This window comes from Salmo salar, chromosome 25 (genome assembly GCF_965601325.2).
Source record: "Salmo salar chromosome 25, fSalSal1, whole genome shotgun sequence".
NCBI classification, from domain to species: domain Eukaryota; kingdom Metazoa; phylum Chordata; class Actinopteri; order Salmoniformes; family Salmonidae; genus Salmo; species Salmo salar.
This window is the reverse complement of record NC_138315.1, coordinates 13,671,347-13,693,297: the sequence shown is the minus strand read 5'-3', so window position 1 is coordinate 13,693,297 and position 21,951 is coordinate 13,671,347. Positions and strand designations below refer to the sequence as shown.

General features: G+C 41.8%; 1 protein-coding gene across 6 annotated transcripts in view; it reads right to left on the bottom strand.

The window, feature by feature from the left end:
* LOC106586176 (protein TANC1) overlaps positions 1-21,951 on the bottom strand; it is a 285,715-nt gene that overhangs the window by 32,685 nt on the left and 231,079 nt on the right. For all 6 annotated transcript variants that reach the window (XM_082968891.1, XM_014173128.3, XM_014173131.3 and 3 more), the window contains 6 exons: positions 21,068-21,675; positions 14,278-14,386; positions 13,438-13,560; positions 7,534-7,770; positions 6,359-6,544; positions 2,518-2,596 (listed from right to left, as the gene is read on the bottom strand). In XM_082968891.1, the coding sequence (XP_082825017.1) occupies positions 2,518-2,596; positions 6,359-6,544; positions 7,534-7,770; positions 13,438-13,560; positions 14,278-14,386; positions 21,068-21,675 (1,342 nt within the window). The remainder of the gene's footprint in view (positions 1-2,517; positions 2,597-6,358; positions 6,545-7,533; positions 7,771-13,437; positions 13,561-14,277; positions 14,387-21,067; positions 21,676-21,951) is intronic.

The window sequence follows — 21,951 nt, the reverse complement described above, 5'->3', positions numbered from 1 at the left end:
TCACCGGCCACTAGGAACGCCGCCTCTGGATGAGCGTTTTGCTGTTTGCTTATGGCGGAATACAGTTCATTTAGTGCGGTTTTAGTTCCAACCTCGCTCTGTGGTGGTATATAGACAGATACAAAAAAAAAAACAGATGAAAACACTCCAGGAAAATAGTGAGGTCTTCAGCTTATCGTAAGATACTCCACCTCAGGCAAACAAAACTTTGAGACTTCCTTAGATATCGTGCACCAACTGTTGTTTACATAAATGCATATGCCCCTGCCCCGTGTCTTACCAGAGGCTGCTGTTCTGTCTTGCTGATAGAGTGTATAACCCACTAGATCCATGTTCTTAATGTCGTTGTACATCCACGACTCGGTGAAGCATAAAATATTACAGTTTTTAATGTCCTGTTGGTAGAATATATACGTGCTTTCAGTTTGTCCCATTTATTTTCTAGCGATTGAATGTTAGATAGCAGAACAGAGGGCAAGGGCAGATAAGCCAGTCGTCGACCTGGTCCTCACAAGGCACCCTGATCTTTTGCCTCGGAACCTCTGCTTCCTTCTCCAGCGAATCACGGGGATCGGGGCCTGGTCGGGTGTCAACAGCATATCCCTGGCATCCGACTCATTGAAGAAAAACTCTTAGTCCAGTTTGAGGTGAGCAATCCCAGTTCTGATGTTTAGAAGCTCTTTTCGGTCATAGGAGACGGTAGCAGCAACATTATGTACAAAACAAGTTACGAACAACGCGGAAAAACAAACAAAATAGCACAATTGGTTGAGGGCCGGTAAGACGGCAGCCCTACCCACCGGCGCCATCATCACATTCATCATCACCACCTGGTATGGCAACTGCTCGGCATTTGACCGTAAGGCGCTACAGAGGGTAGTGCGTACGGCCCAGTACATCACTGGAGCCAAACTTCCTGCCATCCAGGACCTATATAATAGACTCCAGTCACCCAAGTTATAGACTGTTTTCTCTGCTATCGCACGGCAAGCGATACCGGAGCACCAAGTCTAGGACCAAAAGGCTCCTCAACAGCTTATACCCCCAAGCCATAAGACTGCTGAACAATTAATAAAATTGCCACTGGACTATTTACATTGACCCCCCCCCCCCCCCGCTTTTGTACACTGCTGCTACTCGTTGTTTATTATCTACTCACTTCACCCCTAACCTGTACCCCCGCACACTGACTCGGTACCGATAGCCCCTGTATATAGCCTCGTTATTGTTATTCTTCTTGTTACTTTTTATTATTATTTTTTACTTTAGTCTATTTGGTGAATATTTTCTTAAGTCTTCTTGAACTGCACTGTTGGTTAAGGGCTTGTAAGTAAGCATTTAATGGTAAGGTCTACACTTGTTGTATTCGGCGCATGTGACAAATAAAGTTTGATTTGATTTGGGAGTCCCATAGGGCGGCACACAATTGGCCCAGCATCATCTGGATTTGGCTGTGGTAGGCTGTCATTGTAAATAAGAATTTGTTCTTAACTGACTTGCCTAGTTAAATAAAGGTTAAACAAAAATAAATAAACTTGAAAGCTAACACTGCATCCGGGAGAACCATGTCGTACTTTCACATCCTATTGTACCTCTGTTCGAAATCAATGATGTAGTCCGTCATTGCAACCGAAATGTCTATAGTAAAACTGTCAAAGTTTGAATATGCCTCGTAGGCACGGTCTTTCTCTTCTTTAAGACAGAATCCAGTGCTCTGATCAAAGTTCCCATACCGTCATCCTTGTTCAATCCTCAATGGATATTTCCAGTGCTGTATCTCTCGCTCTTCCCTCGAGTGATAATACCACCGCAAGTGCTTGCTTTTTCTCGTCCAGATTAGTAACCCGTGTCCAGATTCCAAGTAAATTTTTCCAACTTTCATACGACCTCTTCTCGTCGAACCGAGGTGGCACATTGTAGTTATTAGCCATCCTCTGCTACCAATGCTAACTTAAAATGACACAATGACTAGGTTCCAGTTTATGGTTGCCATTGTACTCATGCTAGGTCCATCAACAGTGAGACTACGGCGCAGGTATAACAGAGTGATACAGTAGCACCATAATAACAGAAATATAGGGATACTTAAAACATGAACTTAACAAAACAAGCTTATATTTTGGGTTCTGATGACAGTTGAACTAAGCTTCTGAGGCATTAATAAGTTAAGAATCAATGAGTACATATAATTCATTTATAAGTCCAAAAATGGATGTAGCAACTACAGATGGCCCCTTTAAGGGAAGAGGACAGGGAAAATTAGACAGGCAGTAAAAATAAAAATGAACAGATATTTGGCTAAATGTGAACAACTACATCATGCAAAAAGAAAGTGTTATGTTACTGGAAGGAGATAAAATACAGAACATTGGACAAGCGTACACAATTTCAACAGTAATGCCACTGTAGAAACACTGATACTACAACAAGTGTTAACACAAAGGGAACAACATATTGGAAAAAAAATCGAGAGAAAAAAATGAAAAAGAAAATAAGAAAAATCGAGAGAAAACGTACCGGTTTCTCCCCACAGAGTGTCTTGGCCATCAATTTGCACAGCGTGCTCGTTATTCAACCCCAACAAGCCTCTCACAACCTGCCGAACGAGAAACTTTGATTAATGACACAGAATCCAAGCATCAAATATAAAAGCTATGAGTTAGTTCTATGCCGTGCTGGTTACATCGCAGAAATACCGGAGCGACGAATCAACTTCTGTGGGTCGATTAAAAAGCTGCCCCAGCAAATTATGCTTCTCTGGCGCATGTTAAATTAATCACTGGACTAGAGTGCTGATGCATGTACTAGTGTCTCTATAGCCTCTATAGTAGAGATTCTCCGTGCTGTGTAGTACAGGCCCAATGGTATTAATATGTCGGTAGTGCTAGTTAGCCCCTTTGTCTGTGCTCTCCTTTACATTCCTCTCTCACTGGGCCCTCCGTGGAGGTGGAGGTCGATAGCTCACTCTGGCCCATTCTATAATACTGTCGATCCACAGCCCTAGTGTATAGGGCTAACAGTATCACAGCCCTTTTAATGAGGAGCTGGCATCAATCAACCCACAGTAGGGATTGACACGGTATTTAGAATATTCAAACAGACGTTTGTTTTTGATTACTTGGGATAGTATACAAAATAGACCTATTTTTGGCTTTGTCAAAATGTTTATTACATGATCTATGTGACATTGCTACGTAGCCTACAAGGACAGACCATAACATTCAACTTTTTAATAAAACAAACGTTTTATGACAGTTTTTATGAGTGTGCCCCATAAAAAAGGCACTGGTAGACTATACATGTTTCACACGTATAACTTGTTGTTATTGTAGCTTGTTGTTACTGTCGATCAATCAAAGCGGCTCCATGTCTAGCAAGTGAAGTGGCAGATTTCCAATCAACGCAAAATGGAATGAAAATTATGCCATTAAGTTGGCTAAATGAGGAGTAGTAGGCTACAATGATCAACCAACAGGTAGGCTGTTGTTTCATATTAATGGAGTCGTTGTAGACATTTACGGGGAGCGCAGTAAAATACAGTCAATTAGCCTTGCTACTTTAGCTAGTTTGTTGGCTAACTTCGCTGGCTACTGTAGCTAGCTAGCTTCTTTACAGCGATTTAATGCAGTCAAGACAGGCACTACCAGATCGTATGATAGATAACCAACCTATGGCAGCAACAAGTTTGTCTAACTAGCGCGAGATGGTTTGGCTACTTTCTCTCTCTCCTTGCCAACCCCATACTGTCACACACCGGCCCCTGCTTATCTCTTGCCCATCCCCCACCATTCTGCTAAAACATGCATGAGCAAGTCTCCATTGAAGTTCCCCCCCCCAAAGTTTTCTTTAAAACACATGTATTCGACTCTCCGGATACCTGGAAAAAATAGCATGATATCATTTGAACAGTGAAATCATTTCAAAGGCCCATCCCTAACCCACAGCCCACTATGCTCCTCTCCTGGGCAGCTAACTGCAAATCACAGGAGGTTGGTGGCACCTTAATTGGGGAGGACTGGCTCGGGTTCGTGGTAATGACTGGAGCAGAATTGGTGGAATGGTATCAAATACATCAAACACATGGTTTGAAGCCATTCCATTCGCTCCGTTTCAGCCATTATTATGAGCTGTCCTTCCCTCAGCAGCCTCCACTGCTGCAGACATACTATGGGATCAATACTGTACGCATGGTCGACCTACAGCCTATTTCATAAATGAAAACAAGAAGAGCGTTCAGCTGAAGTTTTCAGTGGAATCATCTTTGTTTCCAAAGCACAGAGGTGAGGTTGTGTTGTGGAGTTGTAAAGGTGAGGGACTGTGTAGGAGAACTCTCCTGTGTACAGTACAGGACTGACCCGTGTGGGTGTATATTGCAGTCAGGGTTCATACACTTTTTGACACATGACTTTTCCCTGACTTTTAACCACATTTCCATGACCAATAATTTGGTGGTATCTCTACAGTATGTATACATGAAAAAGCATGCATAAAATGTATGCTTACTTTTTCATGTATACATACTGTAGAGACACCACCAAAGAAGATCTCTTCACTAGGTACCAAAGGACATTTTCTCAAAAGTGAATTTACAAGTTTATCAACTTTCAAAGCAGGATTACTGTCCTATTGTTCCTCAAAAATGCAGCGTATGCTATTTGTGTAGCTCTGAGTCTACTTTTATCCAATGTAAAAAACACCATTTCAAATTTTGCTACATAAGACCAATTTGTGCCAGTCGGTCACAAATGTGGACTCTGATTACTTGTACCAAAACCTCCTGCCACTGTGGAAGTTGTTTGTCAATTAGGTTATTCTATAAATATATCTTTAACATTGTCAGAATAACATGGCTAATGTTGATTAGAGGGGAATGCCAACTTTCCAACGGTGTCAGATGTATTTCTCAACTCCTAATATTCAAGGTATGAGCCATCGTTCTACAACCAAAGTATGTAGCACACGTCCCGTTCATCAACTGCACGTCGGCCATTTGCCTGTGGCATGTTTTTAGGACACATACGCAAGTATTCACACACAGAAACGCGCGATGACTGATATGTCGATTTTTATGTGATTGATACAACATTTAAAAAGTATGCCTAAATTATTTACATGAGCCAAAATTATTAAACTAATTTCCATGACTTTTCCAAAACATTTCGGATATTTATATTTTCCAAAACTTTTCCATAGGGTTGCGCCGAGTACTGCAAAAATAGTATCGTAACAGATATGGAGAATTTTCCGAATAGGATTATGACACAAGTATTTTTATAAATTATCCGTGATCGGGAAAAAAAAGTATTATTTTCTGTTACCAGCGCACATCTCTCTTTCACTCAAACAATGTGATGCGCAGTGTGCTCTGAACAACTATTGGCTAGTTCTGCTGTCTGTAAAGAAATGGGCGGGGTATCAGTTGAGCCTGCTGCAACGATTGGATTAGACTAAGTCACTCTCTCTCTGCTCTCATTTTCCCAGACAGGCTGCTTCACTCACTCATAGTCACTCGTCTCAGGGCACAAGTCTCCACTTCTCCAAACATCCTGTATGAATCAGAATATGTAGCTAGTCATCATTGTTTGCTAAGGACATATGGTTGTTTCTGTCTGTCTACTTGGTGTTGTTTAGAAGGCCTACTTTGTCTGTCCGTATAATTATTCCATTGCTGACGACGTCTGTCGTTATGTAGTGACCCAAGCCCATGCGTCTTGCTATTATTATTTATTCTTCCCAGGAAAGTTTACAGAGCGATAGATTAGAAAATAAAATGACAAATGTACATTGTTTATTTTCATTGTAGAAATGTTGTGGCATAAGTGTCGGGAGATAAAAGATTTGCTCTTCTCGAAATTAAAAAATATATATTGGTAAAGCAAATTACCCTATCTTTATCTAAATCTGTGTCTGGAATAAATGCAGGCAATAGTAGCCATGCATTAGGATATTTATTAGCCTATTTCGTTGATAATAGAAAAGGACTAAGTAAGTAAATCATGTGCATTTTCATTTGTCGGGGTCATTTAACAATGTGTGTGTATGAGTGAAGGAACATAACGATGTGCTATGTGATGCATTCCGAGTGATAGCGCAGTAATGCCCACTTGAGGAATTAGCTTTACAACATTTAAAGCACACTTCCGGGTTTACCGATCATGAGATAAAACAGATACGAGTACGAATACGAATATGATGAGATCGGCACAACCATACTTTTCCAGGCCTGGAAAACTATTTTCTAATACCATGACTTTTCTAGGATTTTCATGACCTACAAACCCTGTGCAGTAAACTGGGTGGTTGCAACGTGTGCCATTTGGGATTCAACCGGTGTCTCTGTGTGATTCAACAGTCTGACCTGTGTGTGTCCCATGCTGGAGGCAGCGATCAGAGCCTGCTGGAGGGCCTTGTTCTTCAGACTGCAGTTCTGCTGCTGGCCCTCGGGGGTCCACTCCAGCTCCAAGAGGTACTGGATGATGTCAGGGTGGCCCCTCAGAGCAGCATGGACCAGAGCACACTGACCGCTCTTATCCACATGGTCAACCTGCAACAAAACAACAACAGGGTTCATCTGAACATGTTTTATATGCTGTAATACAGTGACATATTTTATTATTTAAATAGTTTTAAATTGAACCTTTATTTAACAAGGCAAGTCAGTTAAGAACAAGTGTCAGATAATGTGGTGATGGGGCTTGTGGAACTTTACGTTGGCAAGGGGAGAAATGTCACCATGAACAATTTCCTAACTTCACTGTCATTGGCGAACAATTTTCTTGCAAAGAAAACAAGTCTGGTCGGCACTATGAACAAAGTGAGAACGGAGCTCCCTCAGCCTGCACAAAATAAGGCACCTGCACAGCCATTGTACGTACTCCACAACGGTGTTGAAGAAAGACAAGACAACGGGAATACAATAAAGAGAAAAAAACGGAGACTATTACGCACTACAACCAAACAAAGTTATGTCAAAGTGTGTCAAGGAAGTGAAAGTTACAAAAATTGTGTCAACTGTTAAGACAAGGGATAGCAGCTAAATGAAATGCACACAATATAAGCATGAGCTGACAATATATATATATTTTTTTACTGCTGTCATATCGACACTTATTCATTATAACGCCATTATTGCTTTTATGCCGAGTTTCACTATTTATAAAGGCCACTTGGTGCTTATAATGATGTTTAAGCTACTTTCATCGTTTGACCGTGCGTCTTGTGGTTGCGGTATCTTTATTTTGTTGTTATAAAAATAAGCTGTTACCGTGTTCCAGAATATATGCATTCTGTTTCATAATTGTAACAAAGGCATTCCACAAATAAAATTGATTGAACACTTGAATTTGATTATTTTTGCGATAGCATATATGAAATATATTAAATACACTGTTAGAATGTTGCAGTCAAAATGACTGTTCATTAGCTTGAAGGGGGGGTCCATTGAGGCCCAGTGGTTCTAGTGTTAAGGGAAAAGCTGGGATGATTAGCCCTGATCCTGTAGTTGTCTGAGGGTCTAAGGGCAGTACCACCAACCTTGGCTCCTCTCTTGCAGAGCAGGCTGACTAAACCCAGGTGTCCGGCAGCCGAGGCGAAGCAGAGAGGGCTCATGCCGTTCTCGGACACCACGTCCAAGGTAGCCCCGAACTCCAGCAGCAAGCCAGCCATCTCCTGGTGGCCCAGGTGGGACTGGACACACAGCACCGGGCCGTTGTTCAGCACCTCTGTCCTGTAGTTCACATTGGCCCCGCCTAGCATCAGCAGACGACTCACCTGCAAGAGCAGCACACATTAAATACACATGGAATTCAACTGTCTTATGAAATTGTATAAGAAAAACATGAGCATGGAATTAAACTTTTTGGCTTCCCTAAACCTGTTAGAAGAAAATAGAGGCCTGGCTGGGCTAGGGGTAATGCCGCATCCTTCGGTTGTGATGCGTGGGTTGACTCATAACTCGCAGTCCCCGCGGTTGTATCTATGGGGCGGGCGAGTTTATGGTCATGAAATATTGTGTGGATGAAGGGCGGGTGGGTGGTGTGGTGGGTTGAAGAAAGAGAAAACAATACCTTAAAAAATCCATAAATGTATCAAATCAAATTTTATTTGGCACATGCGCCGAATACAACAGGTGTAGACCTTACCGTGAAATGCTTACTTACAAGCCCTTAACCAACAATGCAGTTTTAAGAAAATAGAGTTAAGAAAATATTTACTAAATAAAATACAAAATAAATAAGGTAGGGGCAAAGTGACTATGCGTAGATAATAAACAGCGAGTAGGAGCAGTGTAAAAACAAAATGGGGCGGGGGGGTGTCAATGCAAATACTCCGGGTGGCCATTTGATGAATTGTTCAGCAGTCTTATGGCTTGGGAGTAGAAGCTGTTAAGGAGCCTTTTGGACCTAGACTTGTGCATTTTATATCTATCGGCTACATTGAGGTTTTCTTTCATTATTTTAGGCCATCTGGCATTCGAGCGTAAGCCTAAGCTTTAGGGCCTAACTATAGCCTACATGCCAATCGCCAAATGCTTTTGGGAACGGGCAGAAAAAGTTAACGTCGATTCACGGGGGTCAAAAAGGACAATGTCCGAGTTTAATTCAATTCAACAAGCGAAAAGCTGTGAAATGGAGATTTGAAAATAAAGAGAAGGGAGGGCCAGAAAAGCAATGTTTGGGAAAGATTTGGTGAAGTGGTAAAAGAGGATTATAGCAGTGTTATGTGTGATGATTGTGTGGCAATATACATATTCGACAGTCACAAGACGGGGACTTCAAATAGGCCTTTGGCACGTCAAGGGAACTGTAGCCTACTGTTCAGATGGGTTAAATGGAAACTGAAATCTGGACACTGACTGTAGGTCTATAACCTCTCATATAGCCTTCATATTAACTCCTGCAGAATAAAGCAGTTATTGCAGTAGAGTGATACACCAAATGTACATTTGGACTCTGGAACAGGAGTAGAGAAATATGATTTCTTTCTTTCAGCATCTTGAGAGAATGCAAACGCACAGTTAGATACCATCTGTAGAAGTGCTATTTTTATCAGCATCATAAAAGCTGATAGTATTTCAACCACATAAAATATGCATCCAAGCAGAACTGAAATGTTTACATTTTAGTCATTTAGCAGGCGCTCTTACTTTTTCGGAAGAAATCTTATCAGAAACATGTTGGGTCGTTATCACAGCTTTCTATTTCCTTGCAACCGGTCAAACGAATATTTTTTTTTATTGCATTTTCTTATCGATCCCTAAATGTCTTTGCTCTGTGAAAGAAGCAGAGACCACAGAGAAAAATTTACCGATGTCAACTAGATTGAAGCACTCATTCTATCAATGTATGACATTTTTCTGGTGAGCAAGGGTTTATTTAGTCTTCTAGGGCAACATATAATGACAGAAGAGAAGCTGCATGTATCTAATTATAGACAAGTTGACTAACAAATAGCCTATCAAAATGTTAGAAATTATAAGCAGAAACATATCTAAATCTGGCAAAAAAAAACTGCACCCCCTGTCAAAAAATCATTCCCCCGTCTCTGACTGTACATTCTTAGAAAAAAAGGTGCTATCTAGAACCAAAAAGGGTTTTTGATTGTACCCATAGTAGAACCCTTTCAAGAACCTCTTTTGGTTCAAGGTAGAACCCTACCCACAGAGAGTTCTACATGGAACCCAAGAGTTCTACCTGAAACCAAAAAAGGTTCTCTTATGGGGTCAGCCAAAGAACCCTTTTGGAACACTTTTTTCTAAGAGATTGCTCTAAACTAAATTTGATTGCACATATAGTAATTTAGAAATGCATTCAACGCAAGAGTACACAGTGGAAATTATCTAGTGTTGCGATAATCAGAGCATATTCTTCTTCTCCTTGATAAGGAATATAATAATTTATGTTTAATCAGACGAGACGTCAAACCCAGTGAGTGTTAAAAGAAGAGGAAATTTAATTTGTTTTATTTACCGGCGGAACCACAACAAAATAAATTAGCACCAATGATTCTTAGGGGGCATTGGAGGACAAGGAACAACTCTGTCTGTGACTGTCTTCATGAGAGATGTTACACTCAAAAAAACGGAGATGATAATGTTTAAGCATTAACAAAACAACACTAAGCGTTAATAGAACCACACCCTAAGCATACTGCTAATGGCAAAGAAAAATATATAGTTGTTTTTGCTTAAAGCTACAATGCATCATTCCCCACTGATAATTGCCTTAAACGCCTTAGAAAATAGTCCTCCTATCTTCTGCCATAATAGACAGAGCAGGGCACGTAGACAGACACACAGCCAGGTATAATTTAACATAAAAAGTTATTTTGCCCACTCTGTCATTATGTGCCTTCTTGTTTATTAAATTAAAAAGGGCTCTGTAATTACTTAGAATGGCACAGCCTCCTTTTCCCCGCTGAGAGCAGCATCACAGATAGCAGATGGATCAAACTAATGGAAGAGAGTGCAACCTGCATCAATCTATTGGAGCCAGTGAGCATCTTGGTGAGATTTCCAATGAGCTGTTCATCAGTGGCGAGCCCACACTCATCACCGTGAGTGAGTGTTTCCAGGAAACATCACAATGCTTATCATAACACACACTGGGAGCCATCAGTGGAATTAACAAGCACTCAGGGAGGACATTTGAGGTGAGGAGAGTAGATTACAATAATACTACTGTGCTAATACAAATCGCTGGTGGAAAAATGTAATAGGAAAAAAATTCAGGGAGACCAATGACCAGTGTGTTCAGGCAACATGCATGAGTTCAAGAACATATAGTGGGGTCCGAAATTATTGACACACAGCAATAATGACAGTATAAAAAGATTCTTATAAATTAAGTCGTGAAAAGTTTAGTATTTGGTCCAATATACCTAGCACACAATGATTACATCAAGCTTGTGACTCTACAAACTTGTTAGATTCATTTTTGCAGTTTGTTTTGTGCCCAATAGAAATGAATGGTAAATAATGTATTGTCATTTTGGAGTCAGTTATTATAAATAAGAATAGAATAGGCTTCTAAACACTTCTATATTAATGTGGATGCAACCATGATTACGGATAATCCTGAATAATGAGAAAGTTACAGAGGATCAAAGATCATACCCCCAAGGCATGCTAACCTCTCACCATTACCAATAACAGGGGAGGTTAGCATGTATTACAATAACAATATACAATACAGCTCAGTATTTTAATTATTTATTTTATACAGTCATTATTGCTCATCAATCATTTTGGACCAGTCTATATGTCAGTGCTGGGGGTTGGTACTCAACTACTATTTGAGAAGGTTCAGTGACACAAATTTCCTAGGTGGCAAAGGTCCGGATGGATATCGTCCTTTATCGACGCTGTGGTACAGCCGCAGTAACAAACATAGTCGTCTACGACTTAGGAAACATGTTGTTATATAAAATGTACATTAAATACAGAAAATGAGACTAAGAACTTCAATGAATTACAACTTATTTTGCAGAAGAACAAAAGTGGTGGCATAACTGTCTATGCATAAAGTGCACTGTGAACATGAATTCTAATAAAATAAAGTACATGTTTCTGGAGAAGAAAGGAGAGTTTAACAAAAATAATAATCGGAATGCACAGAATGTCTCTGTGGGCCATGCAATATTCATGTAGAAGTCACTCTGGGCTTGCATCAATGAGAGAAATTACACTTTCTGTCTCCTGCCAATGCTTTGAACTTTGGCACAAATGGTGTGAGAGCAACTCTTGAGACACTGGTGCCGTTGTTCATTGGTGAGCCTGGAGCAGTATTTGTTTTTAATAAAGTTCATTGTGGAGAAAGCTGATTCACAGCTGTATGCGGAGCCAAACATGGTCAGGATGTATGGTGCCAGCTTCTTGAGAACAGGGACATCAGCTGCAGGCACCATCTTTCCCCAGAAAGAAACAGGGTCACAGTCACCAATCTGCTCCTTCAAAGACACATTTTCTTGCAGCTCAATCAACTCCATTTGCAGTGAGGCAACATCTACCCATCTGAAGATCTGTTTTGCTTCTTCTGACAACTTTGTCACACTTATGACCAAGAAGGGGTTCTGAATGAGCAGCAGCAGTTCTCTTCCAACAGTGATGTCATCAAAGCGAGCCTTGAAGTTTTCCATCAGCTTCTGGATGAAATCAATATGGTTTGGGAAAATCTTTGTCTCCCTGCATTTGCACCAGAAGATTGGGGAAGTGGACAAGTTCTCCCTAGAGATCATTCTTGAAAAGCTCCAATTTCTTCTGGAAAGCCCAGACTGCTGTTATCATATCACACACTGTGTTGTGCCATCCCTGCAGCTTAACATTCAGTTGATTAAGGTGTGATGTAATGTCTGTCAAAAATGCAACTGTTTCATCTTCTCATCTTCCTAAAATTCCCAAAACTGAATTGCCTTGTCACTCTTTTGCTCTGATAACAAAGCTTTGATTTCCTCCCGAATGGCCCAAAAGCGTTCCAAAACCCTGCCTTTGCTGAGTCATCTGATATTGTTGTGCAGTAGTAAGTCAGCAAAACTGGCATTGGCCTCTGTCAGAATGCCTCGTAACAAGCAGTGTTGTAGGGATGATGTTGCTCTCAAAAAGTTGATCCGTTTCGTCATCGTTGTCAGGACCTCAGAATACTATTTCCCCAGACTGGCACACAGGACAGATTGATGGATGATGCAGTGATATGATATCAGGTCAGGGTGGTCCTCTTTCAAACGTAGGATCCGTTTGATCTTTTCCCTGAGCTCATCTTTTGTTGTGTTTAGTGTTTTCCCAAAAACCCAAGCATTCCTCAGTGAACACTCCATTGCATGTTGTTGGGCTGTCTGGGAATTGGCAAGGGCTTTGGCGGACCTCTCAAATTGAGATTTTAGTTGGTTCATCTTGTTTGTTCTCACCTCCGCATTCAGGGGATACTTCTGATCGAAATGACTATGCCTGGTGTCATAATGGCGCTTAATATTGCTCCTTTTCAGGCGGGCGTTGCATCGACAGAGAGAGCGAGAAAGAGAGGTTGCTGAGTTAAAGAGGCTGCTGCGCCGGGTTGATTTTTTAAAGCTGTCAACAAAAAATAATGTTTTGACTTTTATAAAACAAAATGCGATGTTGTCCGGTCCGGATTGACTCTTCTCTGTCCGGATTGACTCTTCTCTGGGTCCGGACCCAGACGACGGTCCGCCAGTTGGGTTTGGCTGGTCTAGTGGTAGTGCTACTGCTTGCAGACTACACATTGCCCCTGGAGGCATGGGTTCAACCCCTGACAGCGCCATTTTCCATTCTATGTCCCTCTCCTCTATCTCCCCATCTCAATCACTTTTTTCACTGTATCTATCAATACAAATACCCTGAAGAAATAAATAAATTGCATATCCTATGTCAGTATGTCACAGCAGTGCTCCAGATGAGGGTCTGGATGTCTAGGGTGGAGGTCTCACCTTGACGTTGGGGGTGTAGAGGTTCCTCAGAGAGGCCAGGGCTGCAGAGAGGCCGTCAGCGCTGCAGCTGATCCAGAGGGCCTGCAGCACGCTGGAAGACACACCTGTCTTCTTACTCAGACCCTGAGGACAGAGACAGAGACACTGAAACCATGCACACACACCAGGTCAATAAACCAATGATACATACAGTATATTCACTCCCAGAGCCTTCTCTCACACCCAGAGGGCTTATCCTCTGATGATACCGTCCGTATGTACATGTATCTTGATTCATTAATAAACATACGCACTCTAAAATTCACAAAAGGAATGTAATCCGAGTAAGGGTGGGATATACACTATAGGCTTCAGGGGCCATTTGCATCAAGAGTCTCAGAGTAGGAGTGGTGATCTAGGATCAGGTCCCTCTCTGTCCATGTCATCTTATTCACTGTGATATAAAAGGCAAAACTGATCATAAATCAGCACTGCCACTGAGACGCTTTGTGAATTCTGGCCCAGAACTAGCTAGTCTCAAGGCCGGACTACCTTGAGGCCCTGGGGCATTATATTGTATATTATTATTATTTTTATGAAATCAGTTAACTTACTGCATTTCAACACATTTTGCAAAAGTGCAGAGAGAAAAATGTGCAGTTTTATAATGCTATTCTACACATTTTCTACAAGAGAAAATGTTGCCGTTTTAAAGCAAATTTCCAGCAATTCTATACTTTTTGCCATGAGGTAGATATTTTTGGGGGGCTGTTTTATAGCTCAAATATAGCTTTAAAGGGGCCCCGGGGGATGTGCCCTGCATGCCCGTTCGGTAATCTGGTCCTGGCTAGTCTCTTGTACCTTGAAGATGTGTGCTTTAAGGATATGGTGGCCCAGCTCCATGGTCTGCTGCCGGTTCAGTTTCCCCTCTTGTCGCGACAGCATGAAGGCCATGAGTGCGTGTCCACTCCTGTAGAGGAAACACCAAGACATTTCCCATCAACAACTAAAAGTGTGCAAAGTGTTCGAAAAACAATGTCTAGGGCCTACTACAGGTGCCGTAGTTATGCCATGGTAGGATGGTCTTACAATGTATCGATGTGAGTGACACATTGTTCATCATCCACTTTCAAACTTGGCTGATTGGGGAGTGATGGTTGCTATTTTTTCATTCCAACTAAAGCTTGTTTAATTTCCCCAGGCAGTCGGAGACAGAATTGAGATTTGTAATTTTCTTATCTTGAGAGATTGGAGAGTTTGTTGTAATCATGGTGCATTATTCTATCCATTACTCCACGTCAGCCTCTCTGTTGGCCGGTCTGATTAAACACTGTTAAACGCTAGTGTCTAGACCCTATCTAGGCCATGCCTGGCCTGGCCCGCGAGGATAGGAGGACAAGTGGTGTAGGCTAGAGAATGCAGCCCTTGTGTTGAACGTAACCACCTTCCTCTTCTCACTGAAGCTCTGCTCTCTGGTGTTAATTACCAGAGAACTTCATTAAAAGACCACGCATGACTGACGTTTCAGTTTGAACTTTTTCCGTTAAGGTGTGCTTTCTCTTTTAAATGGGGAAATAACAAGCTTTTCTTCTAGCTCTGTGTGTCAGTCCTCGTGCCAGGTCTTCGCTTGCTTTTGTTTTGACAGATTGTGTTGGAGGGGTCTGAGAGGGGGTGTATAGAGGTCAGTGACTGCAGCTTGGAGGAGGTATGCAGAGGTGAGTCAGAACAGAGAGAAAGTAATGACAATCATTGTGCGTCCCAAATGGCACCTTATTCCCTATATAGTGCACTACTTTTGACCCCTATATAGGGAATAGGGTGCCATTTGGGATTTGTCCGTAGTATGATTAGTGTGCACTATGGTAGTCACTAATGAGGGTATGAAGAATCCGAGTCTAATCACAGTCTAAAAAAAATCAGTCTAAAGACACATTAGCCCGTTCCACATGGCAGCAACACCGCAGGAAACAACGACTTTTTTGCAGATTGAGATTCCTTGCCAAAATTAATCTAAGATGAAGTCGAACACACAGTAAATTCCTTGATAATATTTAAGATAGGATGCATACATATTCCCTTACAATATACAGTAACCACCCAAGTTTGTACTTGTCCCCCTCCTGATTGGCATTAGCCCATGTCTTCGATCACCAATCTTTGCTACCAAATCATGTCTTTGTTTTCAAAGATTTCTCTTTAAATCTACAATAACACTTCATACTGTGTTGATGCTTTAGGGACCACATAAGCTCTTGTTAGTGATGCACCGATATGACATTTTTGCCTGATACCCGATATTTTCCTTGCCATTAAAAAAATAAACATGATACCGATAACCGATATTTACAATTTTAGCAGCTATCTAAGCTTTCTATTACAGTGAAACTATATAGCTAGGTGTCATCATCTAAAATAACCGTAATTTATAAGACAGTTCTTATTTGATTAATGGTGGTCGGAACCATCTATGTGAAGCTAGCCACAATAAGAATTAGCCACAATAGTGGACTTGCGGTTAGCCTTCAAAATAAAAGTATGTCATTGACAGTGACGCAAATTAATGCAAATAGTAGAATTATGCCACATTTGAATAGATCATGCTAAACGAGGTTGGAATGTTGTTATATAAAATCAACAAAAGACAATAATTTGTTAATTTGACAAAAATGTGTTGAAATCCCACTGGATGTATTATACTTAGAATTGCATTGGGGGCATACTTATTTCACTGTACAGCCTTACCTATGGATTGTGGATCAATGACATGGGGTATCAGTCTACTCAGTGACACCCAGAGAACATTAGCATTGTAGCTCTTATTGCGGGACTGTGAATTGAGCCACATTTATTGTCAACCTATGTGTATCTAACACTATTCTTGAGGAAAAACAATACTGCGTGGATGTTTTGGAGTCTGATAACTCTGAGGAGGACGTTGGGAAAAAATATCTTGGGTATTGAGTAGACTGATACACCATTTTATTGATCCCCAATCCTTAGGTAAAGCTGTACAATGCAATATAAATGTCAATACACACAATAGGCTGACTGGGGAGGTGATTTCACACAGTCACAGTCCCGCGATATGAGCTACAATGCTAATATTTGTGCAAACTCTTCACAATTGTATTCTGTGGGTGCCACTGAGTAGATTGATACCCCATTTCATTGCTTCACCTTCCAACCTTGTTTAACATTATCTAGTCTAAATATGGCATGATTCCACCAATTGTAACTTTCTGCATCACTTCCAAAGAGGTACTTTTATTTTGAAGGCAAACTGCAAATTCCACTATTGTGCCTAATTCCTCTTGTGGCTAGCTTCACAACACATAACCCGGTCAGGTCGAGCCTCACAAGACAGATGAAGCTAGTTGGCTGCTTATAACGTTAGCTTTGGGCAACAGGATTGAGTAGCTGGCTAGCTATTTATTTTCATGAACTGAAGTTCAATTTCAATAGGTAAACAACAAGTGGCTACCTAGCTAATACTTACTCACAAGGATTCCTAAATCATTGCTAAGAATAGTGAAAATGACAGCAGTTTCTACTGGCCACTGTTTTCAGATTGGTTGTATTGGTTGTATTGGTGCTAGCTAGGTACCAAGCTAAAGCTAGCTACCCCAGAAGTTGCAGTCGAACACATAATGCTTTATTACCAACGTAGTATTGTAAACACATCGTTCGTGGCCGGTGTTTGCTTGTTTGCAGACTTTTGTACAGCTTTGACAGTGCTACTGATAGTAGTGGTGGCACTTGGCTTGCACATGCAAATTCAGAACACATAACATTCTATAATAGAACGGTTGTATTTGACGTGTCAAATTAAAATCTTATTTAATGCGTCAAATAGTGTTATTGTCAAATAGTGTTATTTGACGTGTATCTTTTTGGACACGCAAAGACCCAAACGGCGTTCCATAGCATGTCCTGAAGCTAATAGCAGTGACGCTATTACTGTGTAACTCCGGTAGGGCAACATCTGAACAATAGCGCACTTGGTAACGTTAGTGTGTACCGGTGCTCAACCAGTCGCGAAAGCCAACATCACCCACGACAGAGAACGGTTGATTGTCAAGGGCAATGAATTCCATTATCTTGGCGTTAATGGATTTCGCCTTTGAGTTATCTTGCTGAAATGTTCTTTCAAATTACTTGTTGATTGATTGATTTGTAAGTCGCTCTGGATAAGAGCGTCTGCTAAATGACTTAAATGTAATGTAAATGATTGCTGGATTCACACAACAGACATTGTAGGCTAGGTTAGGAATGCTGTGTTGCAGGTGTAGCGCAAAATTTTACGTGGCATCATTACGTCATCGGTTACTCACATCGGCGTTGAACTAGACATCGGGCCGATACCGATGTTGGCATTTTTAGCTAATATCGTCCGATTCCGATATGTTCCCCGATATATCGTGAATCCCTAGTTCTTGTTGTTATAAATGATAGCAACAAGATAGTGTAACGCCCTGGCCATAGAGAGGGGTTTTTGTTCTTTATTTTGGTTAGGCCAGGGTGTTACATTGGGTGGGCGTTCTATGTTCATTTTTCTATGGTTTTGTATTTCTTTGTTTTGGGCCGTGTGTGGCTCCCAATCAGGCACAGCTGTCGTTCGTTGTTGCTGATTGGGAGTCACACATAAGGAGCCTGTTTTTCCTTTGGGTTTTGTGGGGGATTGTTTCTGTTTAGAGTTTTTCCTGACAGGACTGTTTGGCTGTCGTTTTTGTTTATTTTTGTAAAGTGTTCTCTTACGTTTATTAAAATTCAAAGATGAACACTAACTCCGCTGCACCTTGGTCTACTTCCACAGACAGCCGTTACAGATAGTAGTACACTCTTGACAGTAGTAATGCTAACTACTGTATAGTATACATTTGCTACTAAGCTCAAGAGTATGTTCGCTGAGAGAAAACCATGTCTAAGAGCAAATTCAGTTCCAACCCAAATGAGTGTTGAAATTCAAATGTCGACATCAGTTGCCAGTGGTGTCTGAACTCCATACAGATGGTTCTTCTATTACACTGAATAGAGTTTATGGAAACATCCTTGCCAGTAAACAACCTCCCTCATCCGACTTGTGTAGCTAAATCAATTTCCCTACACGCAGAGCACTGAAGGATCCCTACATTTCATCAGTCGACCCCATGTAAGATAATGTGACAGGGACGGGGCCCAGGATGTATGCTGACAACCCCTGTGTTTCTGCCAAACAACATCAGCACTGTCCCAAATGGCCCTATTTAGTCCACCATTTTTGACAAGGGCCCATAGGGCTCTGGTCGAAAGTAGTGCACTATATAGGGAATAGGGTGCCATTTGGGATTCAGACATCCACTAGGCTACTTCTCCTGGCTGTCCATCCATCCCCTCACCCAGCAAAGCACATCTTAACAGCAACAGGAAGAAATATGACTTGTCAGCTTCTGTTTCAGAGTTGAGCTATAAATTCCATAATTTCTTCTGCAGCGAAGCGCCGTCTTCTCCCTCCTCGCGGATTACATAAGTATCCTGCCCCATGTGTATCGATCAATGGCGGTATACAAACTAGGGAGCAATAACATGTCTGTGATTGAGTGAAAAGGAGTGGATTGATATAACTTAAAAGGGAACGCGGCGACGCTGTCTTGAATGTTCGATTTCCTCTTCAAGTGAAGAAACAGACATCAGAGGTTTCCCAGGCAGATGAGTCACGTACAACTTCTTATTGATGGTAATTTCCTCCCTCTTTACTGCATAAACAACCATTCAATACTGTCTTGTGCTTGTTTGCTCCTTAAACAAAATGGTACACTGTCTCCCTCGGTGTTTACATTTTTAAAAGCGTCTGAAGATCAGAATATGCAGCTCTAAACAAGGTACTGTAATTATTTCTCCTCCTTCTGAGTGCTAGAAGAAATGCCAAAGTGAGCCATCTCTCCTAGGAAACCACACATTTCACTCATGGTAGAGAGGCTGCAATTTCAATTCAACACAACTGAATAACTGAAAAGAGAAATCTCCTACTGGCTTTGAATGTATTGCTGATTAAAAGCTCTACTGTTAGTGTTAAACCTGACAGAATATGCTAGGCACGTTTGTAGGGGGTTCCAGGGTGGGCATTTGAAATGATTTCACTACTCAAATAATATCATGATTTTTTGGGTTGATATCCGAATAGTTGAAATACACTGAACAAAAATATAAATGCAACTGAGTTACAGTTCATATAAGGAAATCAGTCAATTTAAATAAATTCACGAGGCTCTAATCGATGGATTTCCCATGACTGGGAATACAGATCTGTATCTGTTGGTCACAAATACCTTAAAAAAAGGTAGGGGCGTGGATCAAAAAAACAGTCAGTATCTGGTGTGACCACAATTTGCCTCATGCAGCGCGACACATCTCCTTCACATAAAGTTGATCAGGCTGTTGATTGTGGCCTGTGGAATGTTGTCCCAGTCCTCTTCAATGGCTGTGCAAAGTTTCTGGATATTGGCAGGAACTGGAACATGCTGTCGCACAAGTCGATCCAGAGCATCCCAAACATGCTCAATGGGTGACATTTCTGGTGAGTATGCAGGCCATGGAAGAACTTACGACGCCAAACTACAGTCAGGTCAATACCCTGGTGAGGACAACGAGCACGCAGATGAGCTTCCCTGAGATGGTTTCTGACAGTTTGTGCAGAAATTCTTCAGTTGTGCAAATCCACAGTTTCATCAGCTGTCTGGGTGGCTGGTCTCAGACAATCCAGCAGGTGAAGAAGCCAGATGTGGAGGTCCTGGGCTGACGTGGTTACATGTTGTTTGCGTTTGTGAAGCCGGTTGGACGTACTGCCAAATTCTCTAAAATTACGTTGGAGGCAGCTTATGGTAGAGAAATTAACATTATCTGGCAACAGCTCTGGTGGACATTCCTGTAGTCAGCATGCCAATTGTACGCTCCCACAAAACTCGAGACAACTGTGGCATTATGTTGTGTGACAAAACTGCACATTTTAGAATGGCCTTTTATTGTCCCCAGCACAAGGTACATCTGTGTAATAATCAGCTTCTTGATATGCCACACCTGTCAGGTCGATGGATTATCTTGGCAAAGGAGAAATGTGTGCATTTGAGAGAAATAAGCTTTTTGTGCCTATGGAAATGTTATGGGATCTTTTATTTCAGCTCATAAAACATGGGACCAACACTTTACATGTTGCGTTTCAAATAAACATAATTTTTTTTTTTACTTCAATGGAGACTTCCTTGCGCGAATCGGGAGAGAGCTGGTGTGCTGCACTCTGCTTGTTTCAGCAGAATGTGGGGGAGGGGTGGGAGAGGAGCAGCAACCAGTGTGTGTGACAGTCTATGTGTGTGGCAGGAGGGAGAGAAAGTAGGCAAACCAACTCGCGCTAGTTAGACAAACGTGTTGCTGCCATAGGTTGGTTATCTATCATACCATATGGTAGTGCCTGTCTTGACTGCATCAAATCTTTGCATAGAAGCTAGCTAGCGACAGTAGCAAGCAAAGTTAGCCAGCTAGCTAGCTACGGTAGTAAGGCTAATTGAGGCTATTTTGCTGGGCTCCCTAACTCACTGATTGGGCTTGAGTTCATCTATCTGACTAATTGGGTTTAAGTTCACCTAACTAATCAGGGTAGATTTGAGTTAGCCTAGCTCACCTGGGGTCACAGAGGAAGTTGGTGCTCTCTCCGTCTGCCCTCCACACCAACCACTCTCTGAAGGATGGGTGGCAGAACATTCGCGTCTTGTCCCGCCGCTTGATGAGGAAACAGGACAACGTCTCCATGTGCTGCTGGAAGTCGTCCCAGGGCAGCTCGCCGCGCACGGCACCCGCGTTGATGGCCTGGAACAGCTGCTCGTCCATCATCGGGTGGAGAGACGCCAGCGCTACATTCAGGATGGGCAGCGAGCGCTCGAACGCCGACTGAGTCATGAACTTCATGTTGCACTGCAGCAGGTAGAGCTCGGCCAGCGACACGGGCACTACCTTGTAACTAGCGCTCTTGATCACCAGGTGACCCCTCTCAAACAGGTCCAGGGTCAGTTTGAGGTACAGATAGGAGCCCTGGCTGCGGGCGATCAGGTGGCTGCTCACCTTGCCCACAATGATGGGGTCGGCCTTGCCATTGAGGGAGATGTTGTTCATGATGTCTTTGCTGCCGTTGATGCGGTACTGGATGTAGGCATTGAGGTCCGTGTTGATTTCCTTGTTCTCTGGGAAATCGTCCAGGGAGATCTTGGAGAAGGGGAGGAGGCTGGTGACTTCCTATGGAAGACACAAGGATATTGTCATTAGATTTGCTACTGCACTTTAATATTATATTGTTACATTATATCGTTATTATATTAGAAATATATGTTCTCCAGTACCATCACCCACACAAAAAGATGTCTATGTAAATGAGAAAGTGGGTAAAACAATAAATCAACTATATAATTTACAAGTAAGTGTATGCTCAGAATTCCAAATTCCTATTCCAAAATGGTTTCCACACCACAGAAACCACTGCAAAATGAAGAGCTTAATGGACAATCTTCCACT